The following is a 26725-nucleotide window of genomic DNA, read 5'->3' as shown; positions in this document are numbered from 1 at the left end:
AACTTCCTGACTTCGGCCAAACTCGGCTCCGCTCGGCTCAGCATTGCTCCGAGCAATTATTAGGGTTGGCACCACTTGACTTCCTTGCGCGTCCACGACCACAGATAAGATAATCACTTGAATTTTGACAACCCTAAATAGCCGAAAGGGATAGTGCTATATATTAGAAAGGGATAGCATGATTTGACCCTGAACCGCTGTCAAACTTCGGTTTTGTAAGAAGTTTCCTTTCTGTACGGTAGTACTATTATTTATTCTGTGGTTTTGGTACGAAAACGGATGTATTGAGTTACCACTCTTTCTTTCCTTATATTACTCTATGCCTATAAATATGTATACCCATAGCTCGTATTACATTACGTAAATAAGGAAATATTTGCTCGTTTTTTTTATTGGGCTAAAATATGCTAAAAGTGTAAGTATTATCAAACTTTGTTGACGTAAATCATGTGCAAGTTGTTAAGGGGCCCACTGATTAACAGTTCGCCGGCCGGTATCGGCCTGTCAGTTGTTCGGAACTATCAAAATTTTGTTCTAACTGGAGAGGCCGATACCGTCCGGCGGACTGTTAATCAGTGGGGCCCCTTAGAGGAATGTTTTAAATGTTTTAGGAGTCCGTAACCGAAAGGGTAAAAACGGGACCCTATTACATGCTATTACTAGGAATCCTCTGTCCGTATGTCTGTCACCAGATAAGATAAAGATAAAAGATAAAAAATAGTTTATTCAAGTAGGCATATTACAATGCGCTTATGAACGTCAAATAAACCTTTACCGGCTCCAACCGTACACCTCTGCCCCGAGAAGATTTAAATCCCCCCTCAATTGGAGGAGGGTATCCCAATATGGGACCGGCAACAAACTCGGCGGGACACATCTTTTCAAAACATTATTACGTCTTATAATTAACATGCATTACGAGTAATTAAGAAAAATACAATTTAAATTACTATAGAATTCATGCAATTATACTCAATGAGTACATAACTTTATAGAATTTGATATAAAAAATAAACATATATGTACATGAAATCACAAATACGTAGCTCTTTCAGAAAACATATCAAATCTTACAAAAGGAAAAGAAATTAAAATCAATAAAAGAAATGAGAATACATATTATATGAATCTGACTGATTGTTATGAGATGCTTTCATACAATTTGATGTGCTTTCTTATCTGAGCTGAGTCACCTTTAACTCTACACATAATACAATATTTTTAATTGCTACTTGTCGTTATTACAGTTTCTGGTTTGGACCATGCATGTTTGTCTGTCAAGTAGTCCTCGACTCTGTAATAAGCCTTCAACATCAATGACTTTTTTAAGTAATTCTTAAGAGCTGGAACCAGGCTGTATCTCACGAACCGTGATGTCCGTGATCTAGCTAGACAGTTGAAATTTTCACAGATGATGTATTTCTGTTGTCGCTATTTATAACAACAAATAGGTACTAAAAAGTTCTGTCACTCTAATTACGCCTTAATTGGAGTAAAAGAGAAAGATGCCCGCAATTTGCGAACCTCGGTGTACGCGATAGTCCCTCTGTGTTTTTCAAACAAGAGGATGACTCACATTAGACCGGGCCGTGTCCGGTCCGGAGCTTCCGGCGCTTACTTTTCTATGACATGACAGGCGATCACGGGATGATTTCTATAGAAAACGATGCGCCGGAAGCTCCGGCCCGGACACGTCCCGGTCTAATGTGATTCATCCTTTAAGCACTTAAAAACTTTTATCTACACATATATATATCATATAAACCTAATAAACCTTTATGAATCGTTCAAAAACCCCAAAAGCAGTTCGCCTTTGTACCTACTAATAACGAATGTTATTTTTCCTGTTTTGTTTTGATTTTTACAAGCTTTTATTTAGTTTCACCTGACCGTTATATTGTCTGTCTGTCTGTCTGTCTGTAATCAAATCTTGCAAGTTAAATTTGATCCACTTCCCGGTTTCCGATTGAGCTGAAATTTTGCACGCATGTATAAATCGGATGGCAATGCAATATTATGGTACCATCGAGCTGATCTGATGATGGAGACAGGAGGTGGCCATAGGAACTCTGTGATGAAACAACGTATCCTAATTGTGTTAGTAATAGATTTTTATTTTTTTTAAACCATAAACATAATTAATAAACAAACTTGTGTTATTTAGGGGTTTTTTAGAATTGTCTCGATGAGTATTAGTTGTCTGTCGTAAGAAAAGTACAGTCAGCGATAAAAGCTTGTACCAAAAATGAAATTTTTGCCAAAAACTTATTGTACAATAAGGTGTTATCGGTGTTATACTACTACTAAAGTCGCCATGCACTCGATACTCCATCGTAAGAAAAGGAGTAAAAAATGGGACCAATTTGAAACTACACATGCATTTAGGTACTTTTGAACAAAAAAATAATTTTCCAAATCGGTGCACTCTTGATGGAGTTCTGAATTAACAAACACAAAAAACCGGCCAAGTGCGAGTGAGACTCGCGCACGATAGGTTCCGTACCGTTTGCTGTATGGGAGCCCTACTTTAAATATTTATTTTACTTTATTTTTAGTATTTGTTGTCATAGCGGCAACAGAAATATGTATATGTTGCAGTCAAAAGTGTGAACTGGTCAAAAGAACTTTTAACCGACAAAAACAGGCAAAACTGCTTGTGGCTGAGCATGTTGGTCAAAAGTAGTTTTGCCTGAAAATCATACCTATTTCTGGCAGCAGTTTCGTTTTTAGGGCGTAGCAAAAAAAATATAACCTTAACCTACCTATCTCTGAGAACAATTTCGTTTTATGGGCGTAGCAAAAAAAAAAAACCCTAACCTACCTATCTCTGCGAGTACTTTTGACTGATAGTAACAGTCACAATTACTATTAACCAATGATTTTCAGGTAAAACTACTTTTGACCAACATATGCTCAGTCAAAAGCAGTTTTGCCTGTTTTTGTCGGTTAAAAGTTCTTTTGACCAGTTCACACTTTTGACTGCGACATATACATGGCGGTCTAGAATGGCATGGCGGATCTGCGAAAATTTCAACTGTCTATATAGCTATCACGGTTCCTGAGTTACAGCCTGGTGACAGACATACGGACAGAGGAGTCCTAGTAAAAGGGTCCCGTTTTTAGGTAGGTACCCTTGGAGTACCAGGTACAGTCGCCATCAGATATATCGGAGCGGCTAAGGCGCTCACAAATATCTGAACACCCCTCTATTAACAAGGCGTTAGAGCGCGTGTTCAGATATGTGACGTTATCTATGAAAGGGACCTTATTGTCGATACGCCATTATAACCGATGCTCCGATATAAATACAATGCAGCGCGACGCTGTGTGGCTTAAACGCCATCGACAATAAGGTCCCTTTTCATAGATAATGCCCCATATTTATGAGCACCTCGACCGCTCCGATATATCTGATTGGCGACAGTTAGCAATATGAGCAACATTATCACATCTCACATATCAGTCAACTCGTAGGATTCAGTTCAGTCTCATCCTACCATCGGGCGCGGACGGTCGCGCGCGCGCTCATCACATGTCATCTCAGTTCATTTATTTCAAAGATTTGTGTTAAATTTAAAAATGGGTGAAAAATCTGTCCCGATTCTCGAGCAGTCCGAATGTCCGGATCATCAGGGACTTGGAAAGATGTCGTCATCAGCTCCAATGTTGGAGGAAAAGGTTCCCAGGATCCTTATACGGGAAGATACAGTCCTGGCAGGGTTGAAGGGGTGCGCCGGGTGCGGAGGGGCCCATTTCACTTGCGCTGGAGTCACGAAGCAGTGGTCGGCGTTGTGCTGGGGGAGACGGAGCGAGAAGAATTACTATTGTTGTAAGTACAGTGCTTTTTAGGGGTAAAATGGGTAAAAATGGGACCCTATTACTAAGACTTCGCTGTCCGTCCGTCTGTCTGTCATAAAGCGTCTGTCTGTCATAAAGCGTCTGTCTGTCATAAAGCGTCTGTCTGTGTGTATTTCTCATGAACCGTGACAGCTATGCAGTTGAAATTTTCACAGATGATGTATTTCTGTTGCCGCTATAATAACAAAAACAAAATAGAATGAATGTTTAAGTAGTGCTCCCAAACAAAAAACGTGTTTTTTTTTGCCGTTTTCTGCGTAATGGTACGGAACCCTGGGTGCACTAGTCTGACTCGCACTTGTCCGGTTTTTATACTATGACGATGGCAAACAAGCATCCTGCTTAGTAATTGGTTACTGTAGAGTGTTAGGATGTGACAAGGGCCGAAATTACAGAAGAATACCTAATACGTGTTGAACTAAATCTGCTGGCGTATTGTGGATAGCTTTATCCACGTGATAAAATAACTGTCACTGTTTAACACCAAGGGATAGAAAGTGACGGACGCCGTCTTATCACGCTGTCACGTAGACAAGAACGAGCATCATATCCGTACTGATATAATTGTGACGTTGTCTATGAAAAGGGACCTTATTGTCGATGGCGCTAACGCCATTATTAACGATGCTCCGATATAAATACAATGCCGCGCGACGCTGTGCGGCGTAAGCGCCATCGACAATAAGGTCCCTTTTCATAGATAATGCCCCATATATTAAATGGCGCGGTACTTAGTAAGCGAAGCGGCGAGTGTCAAAAGTCAACTGATTGCAGAGATATTTAGTCCGCGGTCTTATTACGTACGTACATATACAGTGTGTCAATCCAATACGGGCGAAAATTTAAACAGTGGTTATAGGTCGTTTTTTTAGCATTAGAAAAAAGGTAAACAATCTTGACGTGTCTTTTTTATTGAAAAACACTTTAGAACGGGTTTAAGTTTCTTAAGTTTTATACATACATAATATATAAAATGTATCAGATAATGAAATATATTTAGGCATTACTATTAAAAAAACTGTAGAAAATTAAGTCACGGCAAATATGTAACAATTATGAATCATATACGATTATTTACATTCTTTTGCTTTCATAAGTAATAGTTACTGATTTTATAAAAGCGTTTATCAATTAAAATACACGTCAAGATCGCGTAGTCTTTTTCTAATATTAAAAAAACGAACTATAACATAGGACCTAATAAGTATATTGAGATCAATTTTGCTTAAATGAAAATATTAACCATACAAAATAATTCGGCCCCCAGTGTTAAAGGAACACACAAGTTATGAGATACGTGTCATGTACCTACGTCATGTTTACAGATGTAGTGCATAATTATTTTCCTTCGTATTTTCACGGAAACGTACGAATGTGTTTTGCTATTTTAGTCAGTCTCGGACAAAAAGTACTGAGGTTGACTGAAGTAGCATGATAAATACGAACGTTTCCGAGAAAATACGTTGGAAAACAATTATGCACTACATCTGTATGTCTCGTACCTAATGTTTGCAGTACATTGGTGCGCGGAGAATTTTCAGAATTTAATTACGGGGTCATAATTAAGTGTAACTTAAAAAGACTTTTTAAAAATTAATGATTATGTGATAATATTCTATATCTGCACGGATATGATGGTCGTTCTTGTCTACATGACAGCCTGATAAAACGGTATACCTACGTCTCTTTCTATCCCGCGGTGTTAAAAAGTGACAGTTATATTATCATATTATAAAGCCGTCCATAATCACGCCTGTTGGTTTAAATTAGAGCCCGTATTGTAATTACACACCGTATATCTACATAATGTTCAGAAGATGTCTTTAGTTTGTAGTGTATTTATTTCAATTTAGCTTTATATGCTGCAAATATATAAATTTCATAACAAAACACTAATTAGACAAATCACTATTAAAAATTTTTAGGGTTTTTTTTTTATTTCAATCGCATGTCTCACGGAATTTACGAACGTCAGAATTTAAGGTAAAAGCAATAAAATTATATCGCGGTAGACCCGTTTGCGTACTTGCGTAGGTATATAATTAAATATAACGTGACTTTTCATCGCATCTGCCATCCACAGCATATTTCCTCCTCGATTAGCGTAGGTAGATTTATAGACGATCATCTTGGGGGCTGTCCATAAATTACGTCATCGATTTTTGACGATTTTTGTCCCCCCCCCCCTAAAATCATTCAAAAATCATGCTTCGAATGACCCCGTTTCCTCCTACATCATGCTACCATCATCCGATGTCCAGATCCCCCCAATTTGAAATGACGTAATTTATGAATAGCCCCTTAGGAATTTATCTAGGATGTAGCTCATATTACTATTTTTCAAATATTATTGCGTTCGATTTACAAACCTCCAAGAAATAAGCGTACACCCATCTTAAAGGCCGGCAACGCACTTTCAACCGCTCTGGTGTTGTAGCCGGCCTAGCAAAGGTGACAATCGCTATCGCTACGACTACGAAACGCTTTGTGTCTCTCTATCACTCTTCCGCATTAATGCAACAGTGACAGTTGCGTTTCGATCGCTACGAAGCGTAAGCGATTGGTATGTTGGCTAGGTAAGCGGCCTGGCCCCTATTTCACCACGGTGACAGGTGCGACAATTCGACAAATATCACTGTTGCTGACGTCACTGGCATCCATGGGCTACGGTTACCGCTTACCATCGGGCGGGCCGCATTCCTGTTTGTCACCATCATTGTATTATTAAAAAAAACTTTATTATATCGGCAAAAAACAGGTATTTCTCTTGTGATGTTTATGATGATAATGATGACAATTGTCACAAGATTTCAAAGAACTTTCGGTAATTCTTGACAGCAAATGAGTTCTGTGTCGGAATTTCGTGACAATTGTCGTATTTCTTGTGACAATTGTCATTATGTAGCTTCGCAAAATATTGGAGTTATTTTTAATTAACATGTTGGTGGCAAACAACCACACCGCCCGTCTGATGGTAAGCGGTTACCGTAGCCTATGGAGACCTGTGACGTCAGTAACTCTGATGTCGACAAATGCGACCTGGTGTCCATGCGCGATGGTATTGTTTACTAAATATTAGGCGAATCGTCTGCTCGCCGGTTACCTCGATATCATACAATAATATTTGTTATGGTTATGTCATGAATTGTCAAGAAAGAATGTGCAATTGCGTCTCAGTTAGTACAAGTGCCAGATTTTTTGCTATCCCTAGTGACCTTGAGTACGATTTTAGACCTAAATGAAAATGACATTGTTTCGATTCATTGTAGCTACAGGTGTCATACATCTTATTTATTTACAATAGGGCTCCCAAAAGAGTTGATAATGATAACATATCATCCATATTAACATGAAATTAACTAAATATGACTAGCATGATTAAGAATGCATGCATGGTTTAAAAAAAAAAAAATCTCGTACAGACTCCGATCCTCGAGTCTATAATGTACCTAATAACTCCACGGCCGATTCGGCCACGGCGACTGCTATCAACTCCGTTGCTGTCTCTGGTGTGCTCGCAATTGGCTGACGTAGCCGATCTTGTTACTAAAGAGGCCCACTGACTAACAGTTGTTCGGAACTGTCAAATTTTTGTTCTAGCTGACAGGCCAATACCGTTCGGCGACTGTTAATCAGGGGGCCCCTTAAAAGTTCGCGAACATTGCGGGCATGTGAGCACACCATTTCAGTAATTATATTGTATTGCCGCAGGTAGTCTGGCTTTTATTTCTATATATAATAGGAAAATGTGAGGAGATAACTATGTAAGTATGTATGTTATGTACCTACCTAATAATAATACTTATTAGATCTAGTATTAGAATGAAAAAAAGCAATAGCGTTATTTTAAGTAGGTATTAAGAATCTACGTAGTTTAATGTGAGCTTAGCAGAAAGATATTCTTTTATGTCTTTTCTTTAGGCTGTAAAGAACGGACTTTTTGAAATCTCGTAACGCTTTTTGAGATCACAATATTACGGTTGCCAAAAATGTAAAATAATTAGCAATCTGGAACCTTTCTCTAGGGACTCCAGTAATAGGAATCCTATGTTTTTATTAACTTTCGCTCGATAGAGAAAATTACGATCGTAGGTCTAAAATACACTTAAAAAAATTATAATATTTTTTGGCCAAAACTAGAAATATAAGAATTATTTCTAAAAATAAGCAATATCATGCTTGGCTTGAGGAAAATCAGCGATTACTTTTTTTAAATATTAAAACACAAAAAATTTCAATTCAAAAACCTGATAGCCGCGGTCCCGATCACGCACATCCATCTCGCTCACGCTCACGCTAGTGAGAGTGAGAGAAGTCGGTACAGGAACCTACTGGGCCTTAACGACGGCAAGTAAACAACGATGATGTTTACTTGAGGTACAGTCAGCAGCAGAAGTTGCTAAGCGGGCGAGGTGTTCAAAATTACCTTGACACGCTCTTATTCTCTTAACAATAAAGTCGCGTCAAGATCATTTTGAACACCTCGCTCGCTTGGCAACTTCTGCTGCTGACTGTACTAGCAATTTTCAATTTCAGAATTGTCAATGTGAGACGACAATTGGCAGTGAAACAGGGGCCAAGTGTCGTTCACCCTACCTACCTACCAATTGGCTACTTTCCTATTAGTCAAATCAGCTTCTTTTTTAGAACTGTCAAAACGATTTACTATGGACTTTATATGAAACACTAGCATGTGACGTCACAGTCAAATTACCTACTCTTTAAATTTTATAAGTACGGGCATTAAAATATAAATTGTGTCTAAAAATAACTGCTGTCTACGTTTCGCTAATATTTTTAATACAGTCAAATTGGCTACTTTCCTACTAGCTTCTTTTTAGGGTTCCGTACCCAAAGGGATCCTATTACTAAGACTTCGCTGTCCGTCCGTCCGTCCGTCCGTCCGTCTGTCCGTCTGTCTGTCACCAGGCTGTATCTCACGAACCGTGATAGCTAGACAGTTGAAATTTTCACAGATGATGTATTTCTGTTGCCGCTATAACAACAAATACTAAAAACAGAATAAAATAAAGATTTAAGTGGGGCTCCCATACAGCAAACGTGATTTTTAACCAAAGTTAAGCAACGTCGGGCGTGGTCAGTACTTGGATGGGTGACCGTTTTCTTTTTGCATTTTTTCCGTTTTTTTTTTGCTTTATGGTACGGAACCCTTCGTGCGCGAGTCCGACTCGCACTTGCCCGGTTTTTTTTAGAACTGTCAAAACGATTTGCAAATAATACCTATATGGATTTTTTTTGAAAACGTGTATAGTAACGTCACGGTCAACTCACCTACTTTTTATATTTCAATCCGATTTATTAAATAGAAATTGTGGTAAAAAATATCTGGTACCTATACTTGGTCAAGCAGATCTTGTCAGTAGAAAAAGGCGGCAAATTTGAAAAATGTAGGCCCGAAGGGATAGTGTCTCATAGAAAATTAGAATTTCGCGCCTTTTTCTACTGACAAGATTTGCTTGACCATCTATATCTATGTTTTTATAATAATTATTATTTATTATCTGGTGTTTTTTTCGTGCACAGTGTGGAATAATTTATTTAAAGTACCTAGAGGAAAGTGCCCAATTGAAATTTTATTTTTAACTGTTCATAACTAGTTCTTATCATGCCGCGATCAGAAAGGGATTAGAAATAACAGATTTCCATACACTTACGTCTAAATCAATATGGATTGACAGCTATCTCAATCCCATTTTAATTGCGATTCAGTAATACCTAGGTACAATAGTCAAAACAAATACTTTATCACGAATCTGACTTAATTAAGTGTCTGATAAAAGTGGGGTCACTTAGATGTATTTTGACTATATTTTTGTGTTTACAGGTTATTTGTTAAACAAGCTTTTTTATAGGTATACCCTTATCTCAGTATCTCAGGCGCTTGATAAAGATTTTTTAACTAAAAACTTGTACGATGAAATAATATAACCTGCCCACTTGAAACTTTCGCGTTTTGAACACATACTAACTTATATTTATAGACGACCCTATAGCGAATTCATATGATGAATTAATGATTTTGTATACTTTGTATTTTTAGGTATTTAAATAAAAGTAAACAAACAATTTGTACATTTTCGGGTAGTTATAACACTTATAACATTTAATGAATAACCAACCAAATACAAATCCGCCTGGATCGGTCACTGAACCTGACTTTAATCCAAAGAGTAAAGTATGTACATATATAGCAAATATATAGGCTTTAACCTACATTCTATTTGCGAGTTCCTGTAATTGGCTCTATATATCTATGTATTTAAGATTCCATTGTCATTTAGTTAGCTGTTGGATCTCCACATGTAAATAAATAAATTATTTGATCATGTAACGTTTTCATCTACGAGTACCATCGACTGGCTTAAGGAGCCATTTGAGGATAGATTTTGTTTACTTTTATTTAAATATATAAGATACGGAGTATAGTCTACGCCTCGCTTAACATCCTATTATGCATAAAGGCTTCTACAGACGTTGCAACAAACTTCATGCGATTTTATATAATTGCTGGCTAAATATTAGAAGCAACGAATTTAATCGATCAACCAAATGCCGCAATTGTAAGGATCATTATTTATTAATACTTTATATTTTGATCATTCTTAATTTCTTACTTTAGCTTATAAAGGAATATCAATTGTGTCATACGTGTCACTGGTTCCCGCCATTTTGAATTTTTATAAAAAGTCGGGGATGGAGTGACAAATGTCCAGTTTGAGTACAGACAAATTATAGTGACTTCTGGAATATTTATTGTAAATTGATTGTTATTATGTTTGTAGCAAACGAATAAAGTTAACAAGTTTTTGGCAAACATTTCATTTTTGGTACAAGTTTTTATCGCTGACTGTACTTTTCTTACGACAGGCAACTAATACTCATCGAGACAATTCTAAAAACCCCTAACACAATTAGGTTGCGTTCTTTCATCACAGAGTTCCTATGGCCACCTCCGGTTTCCATCATCAGATCAGCTCGATGACACCATAATATTGCATTGTCACCCGACTTACGTATGTATCCAAAATTTCAGCTCAATCGGAAACCGGGAAGTGGATCAAATTTAATTTGCAAGATTTGATTACAGACAGACAGACAGACAGACGACGGTCAGGTAAAAGTAAAAAATAAAAGCTTGTAAAATATGAATACAAGTATCAGTTTTCATCATCAACCCGGTAATATCCCACACAATGTATTGCAAATCACATGCGATTATCGGTGACGTTTGCAGAGTAAGACACATATCCATAGATAAGACATCCTCCAGATTGGGCATAGTAGCGCTACCCCAAAGAATACAATACTCACTATACCCCCTCTGCCACAAATATTACGGTAGTTTTACTCTATGTTCGAGTCAAAGTGTCTTTGTGTGACGCCCGTGTCTTTGAACGGACCAATCACAGCACGGGACTCGCTCACCTCGTCCCCCGCACCCCAGTATTTTAGGAAGCATCGGTTTCATAAAATAATTGCTCTAAACTCCATCTAGACGATTCCTATGCACATATCTAGGGAGCCTGCACTAAGATCTGAACTGTTAATCACCATATCAGTCTAGTTAATTATTGACCGCTCCAAGCCACTTAATTAAACACCTTATTATCATTACAATAAGGTCTAATTTACCAGTTCACGTTTGCATATCGCAAGTCATAGTACGCTTCAACATAGGAACAGTAGTTAATTAGGAGACTGACTATCAAAACGTGACTTAAAACTTAAAACGATGGATATGTCGCAGTCAAATTGTAAGATTCGGCATTTTACAAACGGCGTCGTCATTTTGCAGACGTGAAACATAGGGAATATTACGCGAAACTCTGCATAGGGGGCGCCACTACCACAATCCATCACAATCTGGGGGTCTATAGTCCATCTACACATTACAATCATTTAAAAGTGGTGTCATAATGACACCACTTTGTAAAAAAAAATTCTAAGTCCCAGCCCCCCCTTTGCTATACCCCAACCCATCTACCGCGAAACAAGAAAATGGAAATTTCGTTATCACTCTTGCAAAGTCGAGCGTTAAACTAAATGATGATTCTTCTCACTTGATGAGATATACAGGGTGATCGCTAGGATGAGGTGGTCGCTAAGTCGCTATGTCTCAGGCGGTAAACTGGAGACATAATATCCATCCATATAGATAATTATAAGACATCCGTACAATTAAATCTTCACAGACATCGATGCTAATAAGAGTAATAAGATATTAAGATACCATCCATATTATCCTTTCACTTTCAAAATGAGCCCTATCACTTTGAAATAAAGTTCAAATTAACTGTGGGAGGGCTAAAAAGGCTTAATTGACAACTTTTCAACCTTATTTCAAAGGAATAAGGTCTACAGATGATCAGTTAATTATGTGTTACACTATTGCAGTTAGTATGACTGGACTTCCTCATGTCTACGGGTAATTATATATAGATCGCCGCTGAAGAGATGCTAGCCAAGTTCTTGGACAAATTCTTTTTATTTTTTAACCTTTAAATGGATCAGGCCCGCCTGATGGTAAGCGGTAACCGTAGCCCACGGATGCCTGTGACCGGACTTGTCAGAAGTCAGAATAGTTATTTATTTTATTATTTAGAAATTTAAATCAGGCAACTAGTCCCATATTACAAATACCTTACAGGCTAACATAGGTACCTACATAATGTATTTTATAAACTTAAATTAAACACTATTTAGGCGACAAAACGGCGTGGCTCCCCGTTGCATATATATGCTGGTTGCGTTGCGTTGTTATGTCACTTTCATTTCATTTATAGATAACTTTTATTAAATAACACATAATCTAAACAAAACTAATTCAAAACTAGGCTTAAGTATAAATATAAACTAAATATGTATGAAATAAGCTATTAAAATAATATATTAAACAGAACTTGGCGGCAATTTCCACTGAGAAAATTGTTTCATTAAACATAATCACATGGTGTTAAGAACAGTTTCTCATGATTAAAGGCTTTCGTGTTACTCGACAATGTTTTCCATCTCAAGGGAGGATAATAATACGCGAACTCGCTTCCTCAGCGCCGAAGGAGGCCAGGTAGGCCTTCGCAGCAAGGATAGAAGAGCCTTCGCAGCAAGGATACCTGATGCCTAACGGGAACCTGCGGGTGATGATGGGTCGGGAGTTCCATCACTCGCCTGCAGAGGTATCGAGCTGGAAGGTCCTTAAGTGTTCCGAGGTGCTTTCAGCGGAGACAGCTGCTAGTGCAGCCCCAAATGATGGGCTCGCAAGAGCAACGCCGACGGGGTATCGGAGGTCAACAATCGAGTTCCCGAAACCCCGCCAACAAAGCACGCGGCGGAACACCACAGGGGGTTTAGTCCGTGGAAGTCGGACATACCCACTGAGCTTCTCCCGGGCCAGTGGGATAAAGGATTCCCCCTGGGTCATAAAAAAAAAAGGATTGTTTTATGGCAATCTTGAAAAGTTATGCGTTTCTGAGAAAAACCAAGTAATAATATAATAACTAATGAAAATGCGGAATATAACGATAAGTACATTATTGAACCTGGGATGGGTGATTATAAGGGAGAGCCAATTCACTTGGAAATTGAACCAGGGGCCCGACCAATTTTCATGCCCGTGCGGACTGTGCCATTTGCCCTCAAAGACAAAGTAAAAGATGAAATTGAACGGTTAATTAAAAACAAGAGAATTGTACCTGTTGAATATGCAGATTGGGGTACACCAATTGTACCTGTCTTAAAGCCAGATGGCGCGGTTCGCTTGTGTGGTGATTTTCGCATAACAATAAATAAATATCTGAAAATTGACCACTACCCATTACCAACAATTGACCAAATTCTGATGAAATTACAAGGAAATCAATACTTTTGTGAGCTGGACTTGCGTGAAGCTTATTTACAAGCTCCGCTAGATGAGGAATCACAAAAGTTGGTGTCAATTGTTACCGAGGAGGGAATTTTCAAGTATTTATTTTTACCATTCGGGGTCAGTACAGGGCCTGGTTCATTCCAACGACTGATGTCGCAAAAACTAAGTGGACTAGATGCAATTGTATACATAGATAATATTTTTATTTATGGTAAAACATTGATGGAGACCTATGAGAGACTGAAATTAGTATTACAAAGATTAAAAGATTCAGGTTTAAAAATTAAATTAGAAAAATGTAAATTTTTTGAGGAAAAGCTGGATGTTTTTGGATTTGAAATTGACAGAAATGGGGTTAAGGTAATAAAAAGTAAAATTAAGCCCTTATTGTCATTGCCACCTCCAGAAAATGTCAAAATGCTTAGATCTTTTCTCGGAAAGGTAAACTATTACAACAGATTTTTACAAAATATGGCAACTATATTGAAGCCATTATATGATTGCCTAAAGAAGGATCAGTTTGAGTGGACACAGGAATGTGACATAGCATTCAAAAATATTAAAACTGCTTTAGCTAATACAAGTTCGCTGTCACATCTAGATAAAAATTCGCAAATTATTTTAACTTGTGACTCAAGTGACAGTGGTGTGGCTGCAATACTGTCAGTAAGAGACAGTAATAATGTTGTTAAGCCAGTGGCATTTGCCAGCAGAAAACTAAACGAGACTCAAACAAAATACCCGATTTTGGAAAAAGAGGGTTATGCCATTGTATTTGGTGTAACAAAATTTTATGAATATCTATTTGGACGTAAATTCATATTACAAACTGACAATGAAGCCTTAGCTAAAATACTGGGCCCTAAATATGGTATCCCTAAAATGGCAGCAAAGCGGCTACAATATTGGTCAATATTTTTAAGTGGGTTTGATTACCAGATTGAGCACATAAAATCCAAAAACAACCCAGCAGATTACTTGTCGCGCGTGGTTATGAAAAATGAAAATGAGGTAGATAGAAATGCTGAAATGCTTGAAAAAACTTTTGAAATTAACACAATAAATTATATTAACAATTCAAAATTTGAAACATTAAATTGGGAAATTATTCAAAAAGAGACAAAACAAGATGGCATATTGTGTAACATCATTCGATTTTGTAGAGATGGATGGCCCGATAGGAATAATTTAGGTGGAGAATATGATTGCTATTTCTCTAGGAAAAACGAAATTACCATAGACCGGGACTGTGTGTTGTGGGGGTATCGAGTAATTATACCTTGTTCTCTCATTGATGAAATAATGTTAGAATTGCATGCCTCCCATCTGGGTATAACCAGAATGAAGGAGATAGCGCGCTCCTACTTTTGGTGGCCAGATTTGGATAAGGACATTAATGAGATAACTAAGAATTGTAAGATCTGTCTCCAAAACCATAAACTTCCAGAGAAAATTAAATTAACACCATGGCCCCAGCCACCAACCGTTTGGCACAGATTGCATGCAGAGTTTTTAGGTCCTCTATATGGAAAAATGTACCTAGTTATAATAGATGCTTACTCAAAGTGGCCAGAAGCTTTTGTAATGACAAATATAACAGCTCGCAAAACAATTGAAATGTTTAAAAGTATTTATGTACGGTTTGGTTACCCATTGCATTTAGTGACCGATAATGGTCCAACATGGACTAGCGAAGAGTTTAAAATTTTTTGTAAAATTACAGGGGTAAAACAGAGTTTCAGTCCACCATACTACCCACCGACCAATGGTTTGGCCGAGCGCTTTGTTGAGTCTTTTAAGTCGCATGTGATAAAAATCGTTGAAAGTGGTCGTACACCTGAATATGCCTGTAATTTATTTTTATTTGACTACCGCAACTCAATACACAAAGCGACTGGCCAAAGTCCTGCAAAGATAATGTTTGGCAGGGACCTGAGGTGCCGTTTCTCACTGCTTAGGCCTCACCCAGTAGCTGCCCTAATTGATAAAGAACAAATGAAACAGTCACTGAAAAATAATAATAATAGGGAAATTTTTCTGTCCGGGGAGAAGGTTATGGCAAGGGACTACCGCAAAAATAAAAAGAAATGGTCGCTCGGAGTCATTACACATGTTATTGTGCCCGGTGTAACTTATGAGGTCGAAGTTGAGGGGCAAAGTTGGAAACGGCATACCAATCAGCTACTAAAATGTAGTCAGCTTTTAGAATAGTTACATTTACTTAAACCTTTATATTACTATGTGGGGGAGAGTGTAGTAATAATAAATACTCTTTGTTTATGAATAGATTTAATTAGTCTATGACCGTTTGTGACAGTTGTCAAGATTTGAAGTTTTTCAGTTGAGTTGTATGATTTTCCGAAATAAACGGTCTTGTGTTTTAATAATGGTGTATTAATTAATTACAGCCATAAACGTACAAATATAACAGTTATTTATTTTATTATTTAGAAATTTAAATCAGGCAACTAGTCCCATATTACAAATACCTTACAGGCTAACATAGGTACCTACATAATGTATTTTATAAACTTAAATTAAACACTATTTAGGCGACAAAACGGCGTGGCTCCCCGTTGCATATATATGCTGGTTGCGTTGCGTTGTTATGTCACTTTCATTTCATTTATAGATAACTTTTATTAAATAACACATAATCTAAACAAAACTAATTCAAAACTAGGCTTAAGTATAAATATAAACTAAATATGTATGAAATAAGCTATTAAAATAATATATTAAACAGAACTTGGCGGCAATTTCCACTGAGAAAATTGTTTCATTAAACATAATCACATGGTGTTAAGAACAGTTTCTCATGATTAAAGGCTTTCGTGTTACTCGACAATGTTTTCCATCTCAAGGGAGGATAATAATACGCGAACTCGCTTCCTCAGCGCCGAAGGAGGCCAGGTAGGCCTTCGCAGCAAGGATAGAAGAGCCTTCGCAGCAAGGATACCTGATGCCTAACGGGAACCTGCGGGTGATGATGGGTCGGGAGTTCCATCACTCGCCTGCAGAGGTATCGAGCTGGAAGGTCCTTAAGTGTTCCGAGGTGCTTTCAGCGGAGACAGCTGCTAGTGCAGCCCCAAATGATGGGCTCGCAAGAGCAACGCCGACGGGGTATCGGAGGTCAACAATCGAGTTCCCGAAACCCCGCCAACAAAGCACGCGGCGGAACACCACAGGGGGTTTAGTCCGTGGAAGTCGGACATACCCACTGAGCTTCTCCCGGGCCAGTGGGATAAAGGATTCCCCCTGGGTCATAAAAAAAAAAGGATTGTTTTATGGCAATCTTGAAAAGTTATGCGTTTCTGAGAAAAACCAAGTAATAATATAATAACTAATGAAAATGCGGAATATAACGATAAGTACATTATTTTATTTTAATAGTTTTTTAGGCATTATTTAAAACACAATAACTATATTGTTTTTTTTTATAAATACATATGACTATTATGACTCAAAACTTTATGGGAAACAATAGAGACCCGTTAGGTGTAATGTACCTAACGGGTCTCTATTATATTATGTGCTTATTATACGTACTCTTTACGCCAAAGGTTATAAATATTAGCATGTTCCAAGGCACTGTTATCGGAAGTTATTATTGTACATTGACGTACATCTCAGGACTGGCCTTACGGGCAATAATGGGGCATGAATGGTGTCAGTACAGCGGTGTGACACCGCTACAACGCGATTGGTAGATCGCATCGCGCGCGCGATTGGTCGCAACTAGTTGTATTAGACTGCACTATTGGCTCGACGTCGTGGAAGTCATTCGACACCCTCTTGTGAGGGGCTTCTACCGCCGTTGGGCTGCGGAGGCTGAATCATGTCGCGCCCCACCTTGTGGGGGGTCGATCGCACGTCGTTTTGTGGACGGCAGTGTGTCCAGCGTGGGCCAGCTTTTTCGCCACCGGCCGTTTATCCAACCCCGCGACCCCTAGCCCGGTGATACCGTTTGAGCGGGGCCAGGCATCGGGGACGCAGGGAAGGCGACCGGCATCGGCAGCTTAGGCTGGCGTGACCACATTGGCTCGAATTCGTGAGTGACGAATTAGTAGGTACCATTTTTAGGGTTCCGTACCCAAAGGGTAAAACGGGACCCTATTACTAAGACTTCGCTGTCCGTCCGTCCGTCCGTCCGTCTGTCACCAGGCTGTATCTCACGAACCGTGATAGCTAGACAGTTGAAATTTTCACAGATGATGTATTTCTGTTGCCGCTATAACAACAAATACATACTAAAAACAGAATAAAATAAAGATTTAAATGGGGCTCCCATACAACAAACGTGATTTTTGACCAAAGTTAAGCAACGTCGGGAGGGGTCAGTACTTGGATGGGTGACCGTTTTCTTTTTGCTTTTTTTGTTTTTTTTTTTTGCATTATGGTACGGAACCCTTCGTGCGCGAGTCCGACTCGCACTTGCCCGGTTTTTAATGCACGTATTAAGGCCCGTCCTTACGGAGTAATAATATTATTGGTTTATCTATGCTATTGTAGGGATTTTTACTTATTTACATACTTAGGTAATATTAGCTTTTCTGGGTCATGGTTATTAACATAACAAGGCTATATACTTACATAGAAAATGCCACAGATAAGTTAGGTATATGATACAACCTATATATACTGCTATATGTATACTATATAGCGAACACAATACAGTATTTAAACACGGCAACCACCATGGACGCCGCCAGGATTATTTTCAGGGAGGTGCATATGTGTAATAGAAGCACTCGATGCTATCATTTAAGTATGTGTCAATGTTATTAACAATACTTAATATGCAATTTTATTCAAACAATAACATTATAATGCTGGCGCAGTCAAATAAAAAAGTATATTTTGTATTTTTTCCTACTTGTTTTCTTTCCTGCCAGGGGGGGCAAGTGCACCCCCTTGCACCCCGCTGCCGGCGCCCATGGCAACCACATAATATAGTGACCGGATAAAGATAGGCAACCTAGTTGATTGATAAGAGCCATCTCCATAAGGGTCAGAAGTACGAGACGACGTATCAAAGCTTTTGGAGAATGCGAAGATGGAGCCGGAATCCTCTATCCTCTAGCGGCCCACCATACAAGGAAAATTGGCAATCCAATTTGAATCAACGGTATTAGAAAATAGAGTTGAATTTGTTTTGTTTTAAAATCGACGAAACGAAATAAAAGAAACTCTATTCCATTTAATTAAGATTTAAATTTCATTGGAGGTAATTTGTACTAGTATTAAGACATTGAACCCCAAGAGGCTGTTGAACATTGTACTGGGTGAATCAACTTTTAGAACACTGATTCCGTATCCCTAGACTGCCTAGCAAAGAAAAATCGATTTTTAAGAAACCATGTTGATTTTTTTACTTTTTTGTTTACAGGGGCATTATTAGATACATAAATAATTATTGAATTAACACATTAAAAGTAACAACTCGATCAGATAAAAGTTACATTTTGTACGGTAACGCAGCAGAAAAAAGTTTTCCTCCATACTCCTCCGGAGGAGTTACGAGATTTACGACTTTAAGTATTGTTGTCCATGGTAGCAATTACTAATTTCCTTGAAATGGAGTTACGAGGTTTGCGACTTAGGCCGACGATATCATACTATCGTTAGTCATAAAACTGAAACCGTTAACTTTCAGGATTTTCGTAAGGTTATTCTGTAGATAGGTTAGGTTTGTTTTATGGCAATCCTGAAAAGTTACGCGTTTCTGATAAAAACCAATTATGACTAACGAAAATTCGGACAAACAACAGATTATGACTTAAAACTATTTGGGAAACAATAGAGACCCCATAAAGTCAAATCGCTATGGGCAAATCTCGCCTTGCGCGTTCCTAGAACTCATCATGAGCACACGCATAAACTCGTGACTATAGTTCGTTTTTTTTAGCATTAGAAATAAGGTAAACAATCTTGATGTGTCTTTTAATTGAAAAACACATTTTAAAAATAAGTTACGGCAAATATGTAACAATAATCAATCTAATACGATCTTTTATATTCTTCTGCTTTCATAAGTAATAGTTTTTGATTTTTTAAATGCGTTTTTCAGTTAAAAGACATGTCAAGATCGCTTACCTTCTTGCAAGTTCTTTCTAATGCTAAAAAAAAACGAACTATAGACAGTGTTCCCAACTTGGCATAAATGATGCCAGATCTGACATATTTTCACTCGCTTTGGCACCAACATTTTCCATTTAGCATCTGGCATATTTTTTAGCATAATTTAGTCTAAGTTTGCACCAACTTGGCAGCAACAATATGCGCCATCGCCTTATGTGGTTCATGTTTTCATATGAATTTTGACTTTTGTGGACGGATGGACGTCGACGGACTATATAAAGTTGGTCAAGTAGATCTTGTCAGTAGAAAAAGGCGGCAAATTTGAAAAATGTATGTGTCTAAAATTTCAAGTGACATTTTAGCATATTTCAAAAATCTTTGGTATAATTTTGGCATAATCTAGACATTAGTCTAGCATATTTTCAAAATCCGAGTTGGCAACACTGCTCGTAGATAGTTTCCATAACAACGTCTGTTATCAAGTAAACGCCCCCAAAATTTAAAATCAGTAAGTCACAACAACCATCGTATGATCTCTTATCGGTGTCAGTGGTCAAACTGTCAAGTTCATAAACAAGTTATGTTGAAATGTAGAAAAAATTAAGCGAATACAGTCAGACCGAGATAAGTCTGAAAAGATAATTTTATTACGATGTTATTTTAAACGTCATACTTCTATGAAATTATGACTTAAAAATAACACTTGCACTGCGTGTGCTATCAAAATCGTTGCAAAACTTTTCTTGGGGCCCGATTCGGATTTTAAAATAGACATCTATTATATATCTTTTAGACACCACCAAGATACGATAACGATAATATGTTTAAGATCTAACCTGTCAAATTTGACATTTCATATCTCATCCAATTCATATCTAATAGATATCTTACTCTATCTAACGTATTGCCCGAATTGCAAATTGCCGCTGCAAAAGAGAACCAGTTGATATCTAAACTATAACGTATCTAGAATGAATCTAGTACGTGTCGTCTCTTGTGAATATCTTGAAGTTCGAATACGGCAGTTGGTCTAACTCTAGTGTACCTTCGATGCCGAACCAGTCGAAACATGACGGTATGGCGGACGAGTGTTTGAAATGTCAAAGTATTTATTTCGCTTAAAATTTAGTTTCTTCGCAAGTGTTATGAAAAGCATTGTGTAACTCCTGGGGTAAGAATATTGTAAACCCGATCCTTTAATTCCCTCCAGCCGCGGCTGTCGCGAATTAACACCCTCGTTTGCAATATTTCCCCCCCCCCCCCCTCCTCGTTGCACAATACAATACTCTTTATTGCGCACCTCACATACACGTAGTTTACAACAACATAAACAAAGACAATAGAGGTAACAACATGGTCTTATCGCTTAAGAGCGATCTCTACCAGACAACCTTTGGGTAACAATGTACTATTTTTGAAACTTGTTCGTATGTTTGTTTCAGTGCTTGTGAGCCTGTCTGCGACGTTCGTACTGAGCCTCATCGGGACAGTGTTCTTCTGTTTCACTAATACCCTCAACAATGCTATATTATCTGTAAGTATCAATTATACCTACTAAAGTCGCACCAATAAAAGTCTGCAGCGGATTTGATAGCCCACGCAGTGTAAGTGTTATTTTTACATCATAATTTCATAGAAGTTTGACGTTTGTAAATGACACTTCCACTGCGTGGGCTATCAAAATCGCTGCAGACTTTTTACGGTCTAACTCTAGCAACCTGCCTTGGCTTCCCACTTACTATCCATACTAATATTATAAAGGCGAAAGTGTGTCTGTCTGTGTGTCTGTTATACCCTTCACGCTTAAGCCGCTGAACCGATTTAGTTGAAATTTGGTATAGAGATAGTTTGAGTCAGGGTAAGGACATAGGATAGTTTTTATGTCGGAAATCATCCATGAAGAGAGCGCAAAGGGGGGTTGAATTGAAAGAGTTAATAAATTGCCTAATAATTGAAGAAAGCAATGCGCGAATTGAATGATTGATATTAGCATTATCCAGGCGCTATACCTACTTTAGCTGCTGTCACTAATTCCACGCAGACAAAGTCGCGGGCAAAAGCTAGTTATAATATATTTATACAAAGATTTCTGTTCACAGAACATGGTAATAAGAAACAACTCAATGGCCTTCTCCCTCTGGCGGGCCCCCACCGTGCAGCCCCTGATGAAGGTCCATCTCTTCAACTACACCAACTGGGAGAGGGTCAGAGATGGCTACGACAGGAAGCTGCATGTGGAAGACGTTGGACCCTTTGTCTATTCGTAAGTTATCAATCACTTGTATGACATTAATGAACCTAATAAAGGACCCTGAGGTACCCTCTGAAGCATCTCTTCAATAACACCAAATGGGAGAGTGAGTTATTAGAATCAATTTAATAAAATTATAAAGCAAATGGACCTAATATAGGACCCTGAGGTACCCCTCATTTTTAATTAAGCTTTGATCGACGGCATCTCTCAACTACACCAACTGGGAGAGGGTCAGAGACGGCTACCACAGGAATCTGCATGTGGAAGACTTCGGATCATTTGTCTATTCGTAAGTTATCAATCACTTGTATGACATTAATGAACCTAATAAAGGACCCTGAGGTACCCTCTGAAGCATCTCTTCAATAACACCAAATGGGAGAGTGAGTTATTAGAATCAATTTAATAAAATTATAAAGCAAATGGACCTAATATAGGACCCTGAGGTACCCCTCATTTTTAATTAAGCTTTGATCGACGGCATCTCTCAACTACACCAACTGGGAGAGGGTCAGAGACGGCTACGACAGGAATCTGCATGTGGAAGACTTCGGATCATTTGTCTATTCGTGAGTTATCAATCACTTGTATGATATGAATGAACCTAATAAAGGACCCTGAAGTACCCTCTGAAGCATCTCTTCAATAACACCAAATGGGACAGTGAGTTATTAGAATCAATTTAATAAAATTATAATATATAGGACCCTGAGGTACCCCTCATAATTAAGCTTTGATCGACGGCATCTTTTCAACTACGCCAACTGGGAGAGGGTCAGAGATGGCTACGACAGGAATCTGCAAGTGGAAGACTGCATGTATTCGTGAGTTATCAATCACTTGTATGAAATTATAAAGCAATAGTAACGGACCTAATATAGGAATCTGCATGTGAAAAACGTCCATTTGTCTATTCATTAGTTATCAGAATCAATTGTATAAAATTATAAAGCTATGGCCCTAATATAGGACCCTGAGGTACTCCTAATTTTAATAAGGCCCTGTTCGATCGTGTTTTTTTCTAACACACAGTTTGTATTCTATCACTAAAATATGAAGCCATAGGTACAAGACAGATTTGAGCTTGTCCATAATGTTATAATTTAATAATGAGGTTTCAGTGATTTACTCAATCGAATGCCATCGCCCGTGACATCGTTAACATGTTAAATAAAAATTTAATGGGTTAACCCCTGTTTATCAGTTAGGTAACTTGATATGTACTATATTGTTGCAACTTGCTTAATACTTATATATTTAAGTAGGTAAGTTACATTTATCGCATTACATAAACATATTTTTGTTTTAATTAACATAATTAATCTAGATTTTGGTCACCTTCAGCCGTAGGTGTGATGTGATTGATTTTTTAAATTAATTAATTATTGCCATTACTGATAAATAAGTGGCCAAAGTGGTTCAATTAATTGAAAAGATTCGTGAAAGTAAATCGGCGGGAAAGTAAAGGTAAATTATTTATTACACTCAGGTATGTATAGTACAGATGTAAGTTTAATGTGGCTAATTCCGCCATATGGACTTATTCCGTCCATGAGCGTATATTTCTTTGATTTTCAATCGTAGGAAAGAAAAATATTTGCTTTTGATTGCTGAAACTAAAAGCAATCGCTGCTTTGTCTATGAAATTATCAATTTTGTTAGTTGTACGAGAAAAACTCTAGTGGACAGAATAGTCCCTATGACTGAATTAGCCACACTGATCTTAGTGCATAATTATTTTCCATCGTATTTTCACAGAAACTATTTCAGTCAGTCTCGGTACTAAAAGTACTGACATTGACTGAACTAGCATGACAAATAAGAACGTTCCCGAGAAAATACGATGGAAAACAATTATGCACTACATCTGTATACGCTAATTACCTACCTATACAAAAAGTGTAGAGAATGAACGAATTAATGAATGTGAGTTAAAAAGAACTTCCAAAAATATATGTATACGCATTTTCCCATACAATTTGAGTTACGCTCTCATTTAAAACGACATGCTCATATTACTCACTCATATTGCTTCGCACGTATTAACAAATTATATTTACACTTAAACCTTTCTCAGGAATCACTGTATCGATAGGTGAAAACCGCATGAAAATCAGTTCAGTACTTTTTGAGTTTGTCGCGAACATACATACACACAGACAAACGCGGCGGGGGACTTTGTTATAAGGTGTAGTGGTTCTGTCCTGTGATGGCTCCTCTACACGATGGGCCAACGCCGGCCACTCCAAGGGACGCAGCCATGCGGTAAAATGAGATAGCAATATCACTTGCTCCCTCTAACGCATAAATGCGTCTCTTGGAGTGGCTGGCGTTGGCCCATCGTGTAGAGGAGTCATGAGACAGAGTGGGCGAAACTACACCTTTCTTCCCGCTGAACAAAAGAAGTTGATTTGATTGTATAATTTAAGTGACACTTTAGTACATCAAGATGGCCTCATATTTGGAGCAGGGAGCAGGGGTAGTGGGTTCAAACCAGATTCAATTGATCAGGATTCTCTGCTTGACGAATCAGATTACATTATCTACGTCATGTTATTACATATTTGACTTATCAGTTCACGTTCAGTGAAGTCCAGCGTATGATTATCATAGAAAAATACAAAATAATTATGTACTAAAACCATTGAAACGGATTATATCGCGTATATTGAATGCATACTGCATACCGACGTTTCGAACTCTTTACAGCGCTCGTGGTCAACGGGTGACTGGGTGGGTGACTTTATTTCATGAGTAATTATCGCGGTAACCGAAGACAATATTACTCTTATGTACGTTTAAAGTGTTTAAACTTTCACGATTAATGGATCACTAGATTATTAGCTCAGTGCTCTGCCATCTGAGCTACCAAGACCTCACCCTTCTTCTTCCTCGCGTTATCCCGGCATTCTGCCACGGCTCATGGGAGCCTGGGGTCCGCTTGACAACTAATCCCATGATTTGACGTAGGCACCAGTTTTACGAAAGCGACTGCTATCTGACCTTCTAACCCAGAGGGTAAACTAGGTCTTATTGGGATTACTCCGTTTTCCTCACGATGTTTTCCTTCACCGAAAAGCGACTGGTAAATATCAAATGATATTTCGTACATAAGTTCCGAAAAACTCATTTGTACGAGCCGGGGTTTGAACCCGCGACCTCCAGATTGCAAGTCGCACGCCCTTACCGCTAGGCCACCAGCGCTTCTAGGCCAAGACCTCACCCATGGACAGCAAATATTTCCACCATTAGGCCTTCAGGATAGTCCGTAAAATTATCATACAGAATAGGTACCTATCTCTCTGCAAAGTTTTGCTGACTTTACTTACGCTACGTCTTACGTAGGCGAACAACGCGCGCCGCGCCGCCTGACATTCGCGTGCAAATCGCGCCGCACCGCGTTCGCAACGAGATCGCTTACGTAGGACACTTCTATGGGCATCAAAGGATTGATTTCGCCGCGCCGCGCCGCGCCGCGTTCGCGCGTTGTTCGCCTACGTAAGACGTAGCGTTACTGTTAAAGTAGGTACTTAGAAAATTAAAGAGCAAATTTCAGAAAATATAAGTGAAGTTGTAGAAAATAAATAGAGCATACACATGGGTTGTTAAATGCTGAACAATGGCTTCGCATTGCGGTTATTAAACATGCATTTACTGATACCAAAGATATATAACTACGTAAATAAGTTAAGTCTAAGGAAAAACGTGCCTCGAAAAATCAATAAAAATGTATGCTCGAATAGACTCCATACCTTTGGCCTATACTCGTGTAGATGGCGTCACTGTTTGATATTTAACAATTTTAACACATGTCAGTGACAGTACATTTGAGCCATGTTCTTTGTGATAAAGTGGCAACAGCCTGGCAAAAAAGAGTAGAAATTAAAAAGTGGCAATACTGTAGTGTCGTCCCGTTCTTTTATATAAATTGATTTGAAAGGGACGACACTAAAGTGTTGCCACATTTTAATTTCTACTTTTTTTGCCAGGCTGTAAGTGATATGACTTTCTAATAAAAAAAAAATCATTTATCCATAATAAATAATAAGTATACTTGGTCAAGCAAATCTTGTCAGTAGAAAAAGGCAGCAGATTTAAAAACTGTAGGCGCGAATGGTTATCGTCCCATAGAAAATTTGAATTTCGAGCCTTTTTCTACTGACAAGATTTGCTTGACCAAGTATATATACTATATGTATATTTGTCATTTTTACTCATTTTTAGTGTTCCGTACAAAACTTTGTTAGTTTTAATCCTGTGTCGAAAGATTTACTGTGACTACAAAATTTACTTTGACAATACAAATATTAACTCACATTATAGACGGGTCTATCGCGAAATTATACCCCTCGTCGTCTATGCGAGTTAATTTGTGTTCAAAACGCGAAAGTTTAATAGGCATTATAATACTCCTCTATACACTCTATTCTCTTTACTGATAGGGGGCTGTCCATAAATTACGTCATCGATTTTTGATGATTTTTGACCCCCCCCCCCCCCTATAATCATCCAAAAATCATGCTTCAAATGACCCCATTTCCTCCTACTTCATGCTACCGTCATCCAAAGTCCAGACCCCCCCCCCCCTAATTTGAAATGACGTAATTTATGAATAGCCCCTAGGTACTAAATATTTGTGGCATGATGTT

General features: G+C 38.2%; 1 protein-coding gene across 1 annotated transcript in view; it reads left to right on the top strand.

The window, feature by feature from the left end:
• The first annotated feature begins 3529 nt into the window (after window positions 1-3529).
• Window positions 3530-26725, top strand: part of LOC134677923 (scavenger receptor class B member 1-like) — a 49873-nt gene continuing 26677 nt past the window's right edge. Inside the window, exons 1-3 of the mRNA XM_063536368.1 lie at window positions 3530-3829; window positions 21265-21356; window positions 21922-22085. Coding sequence (XP_063392438.1) covers window positions 3580-3829; window positions 21265-21356; window positions 21922-22085 — 506 coding nt within the window. The 5' untranslated portion in view covers window positions 3530-3579. The remainder of the gene's footprint in view (window positions 3830-21264; window positions 21357-21921; window positions 22086-26725) is intronic.

Source organism: Cydia fagiglandana, chromosome 27 (genome assembly GCF_963556715.1).
Source record: "Cydia fagiglandana chromosome 27, ilCydFagi1.1, whole genome shotgun sequence".
NCBI lineage: Eukaryota > Metazoa > Arthropoda > Insecta > Lepidoptera > Tortricidae > Cydia > Cydia fagiglandana.
The sequence above is the reverse complement of the archived record's forward strand: the minus strand, read 5'-3'. Positions and strand labels throughout refer to the sequence as shown.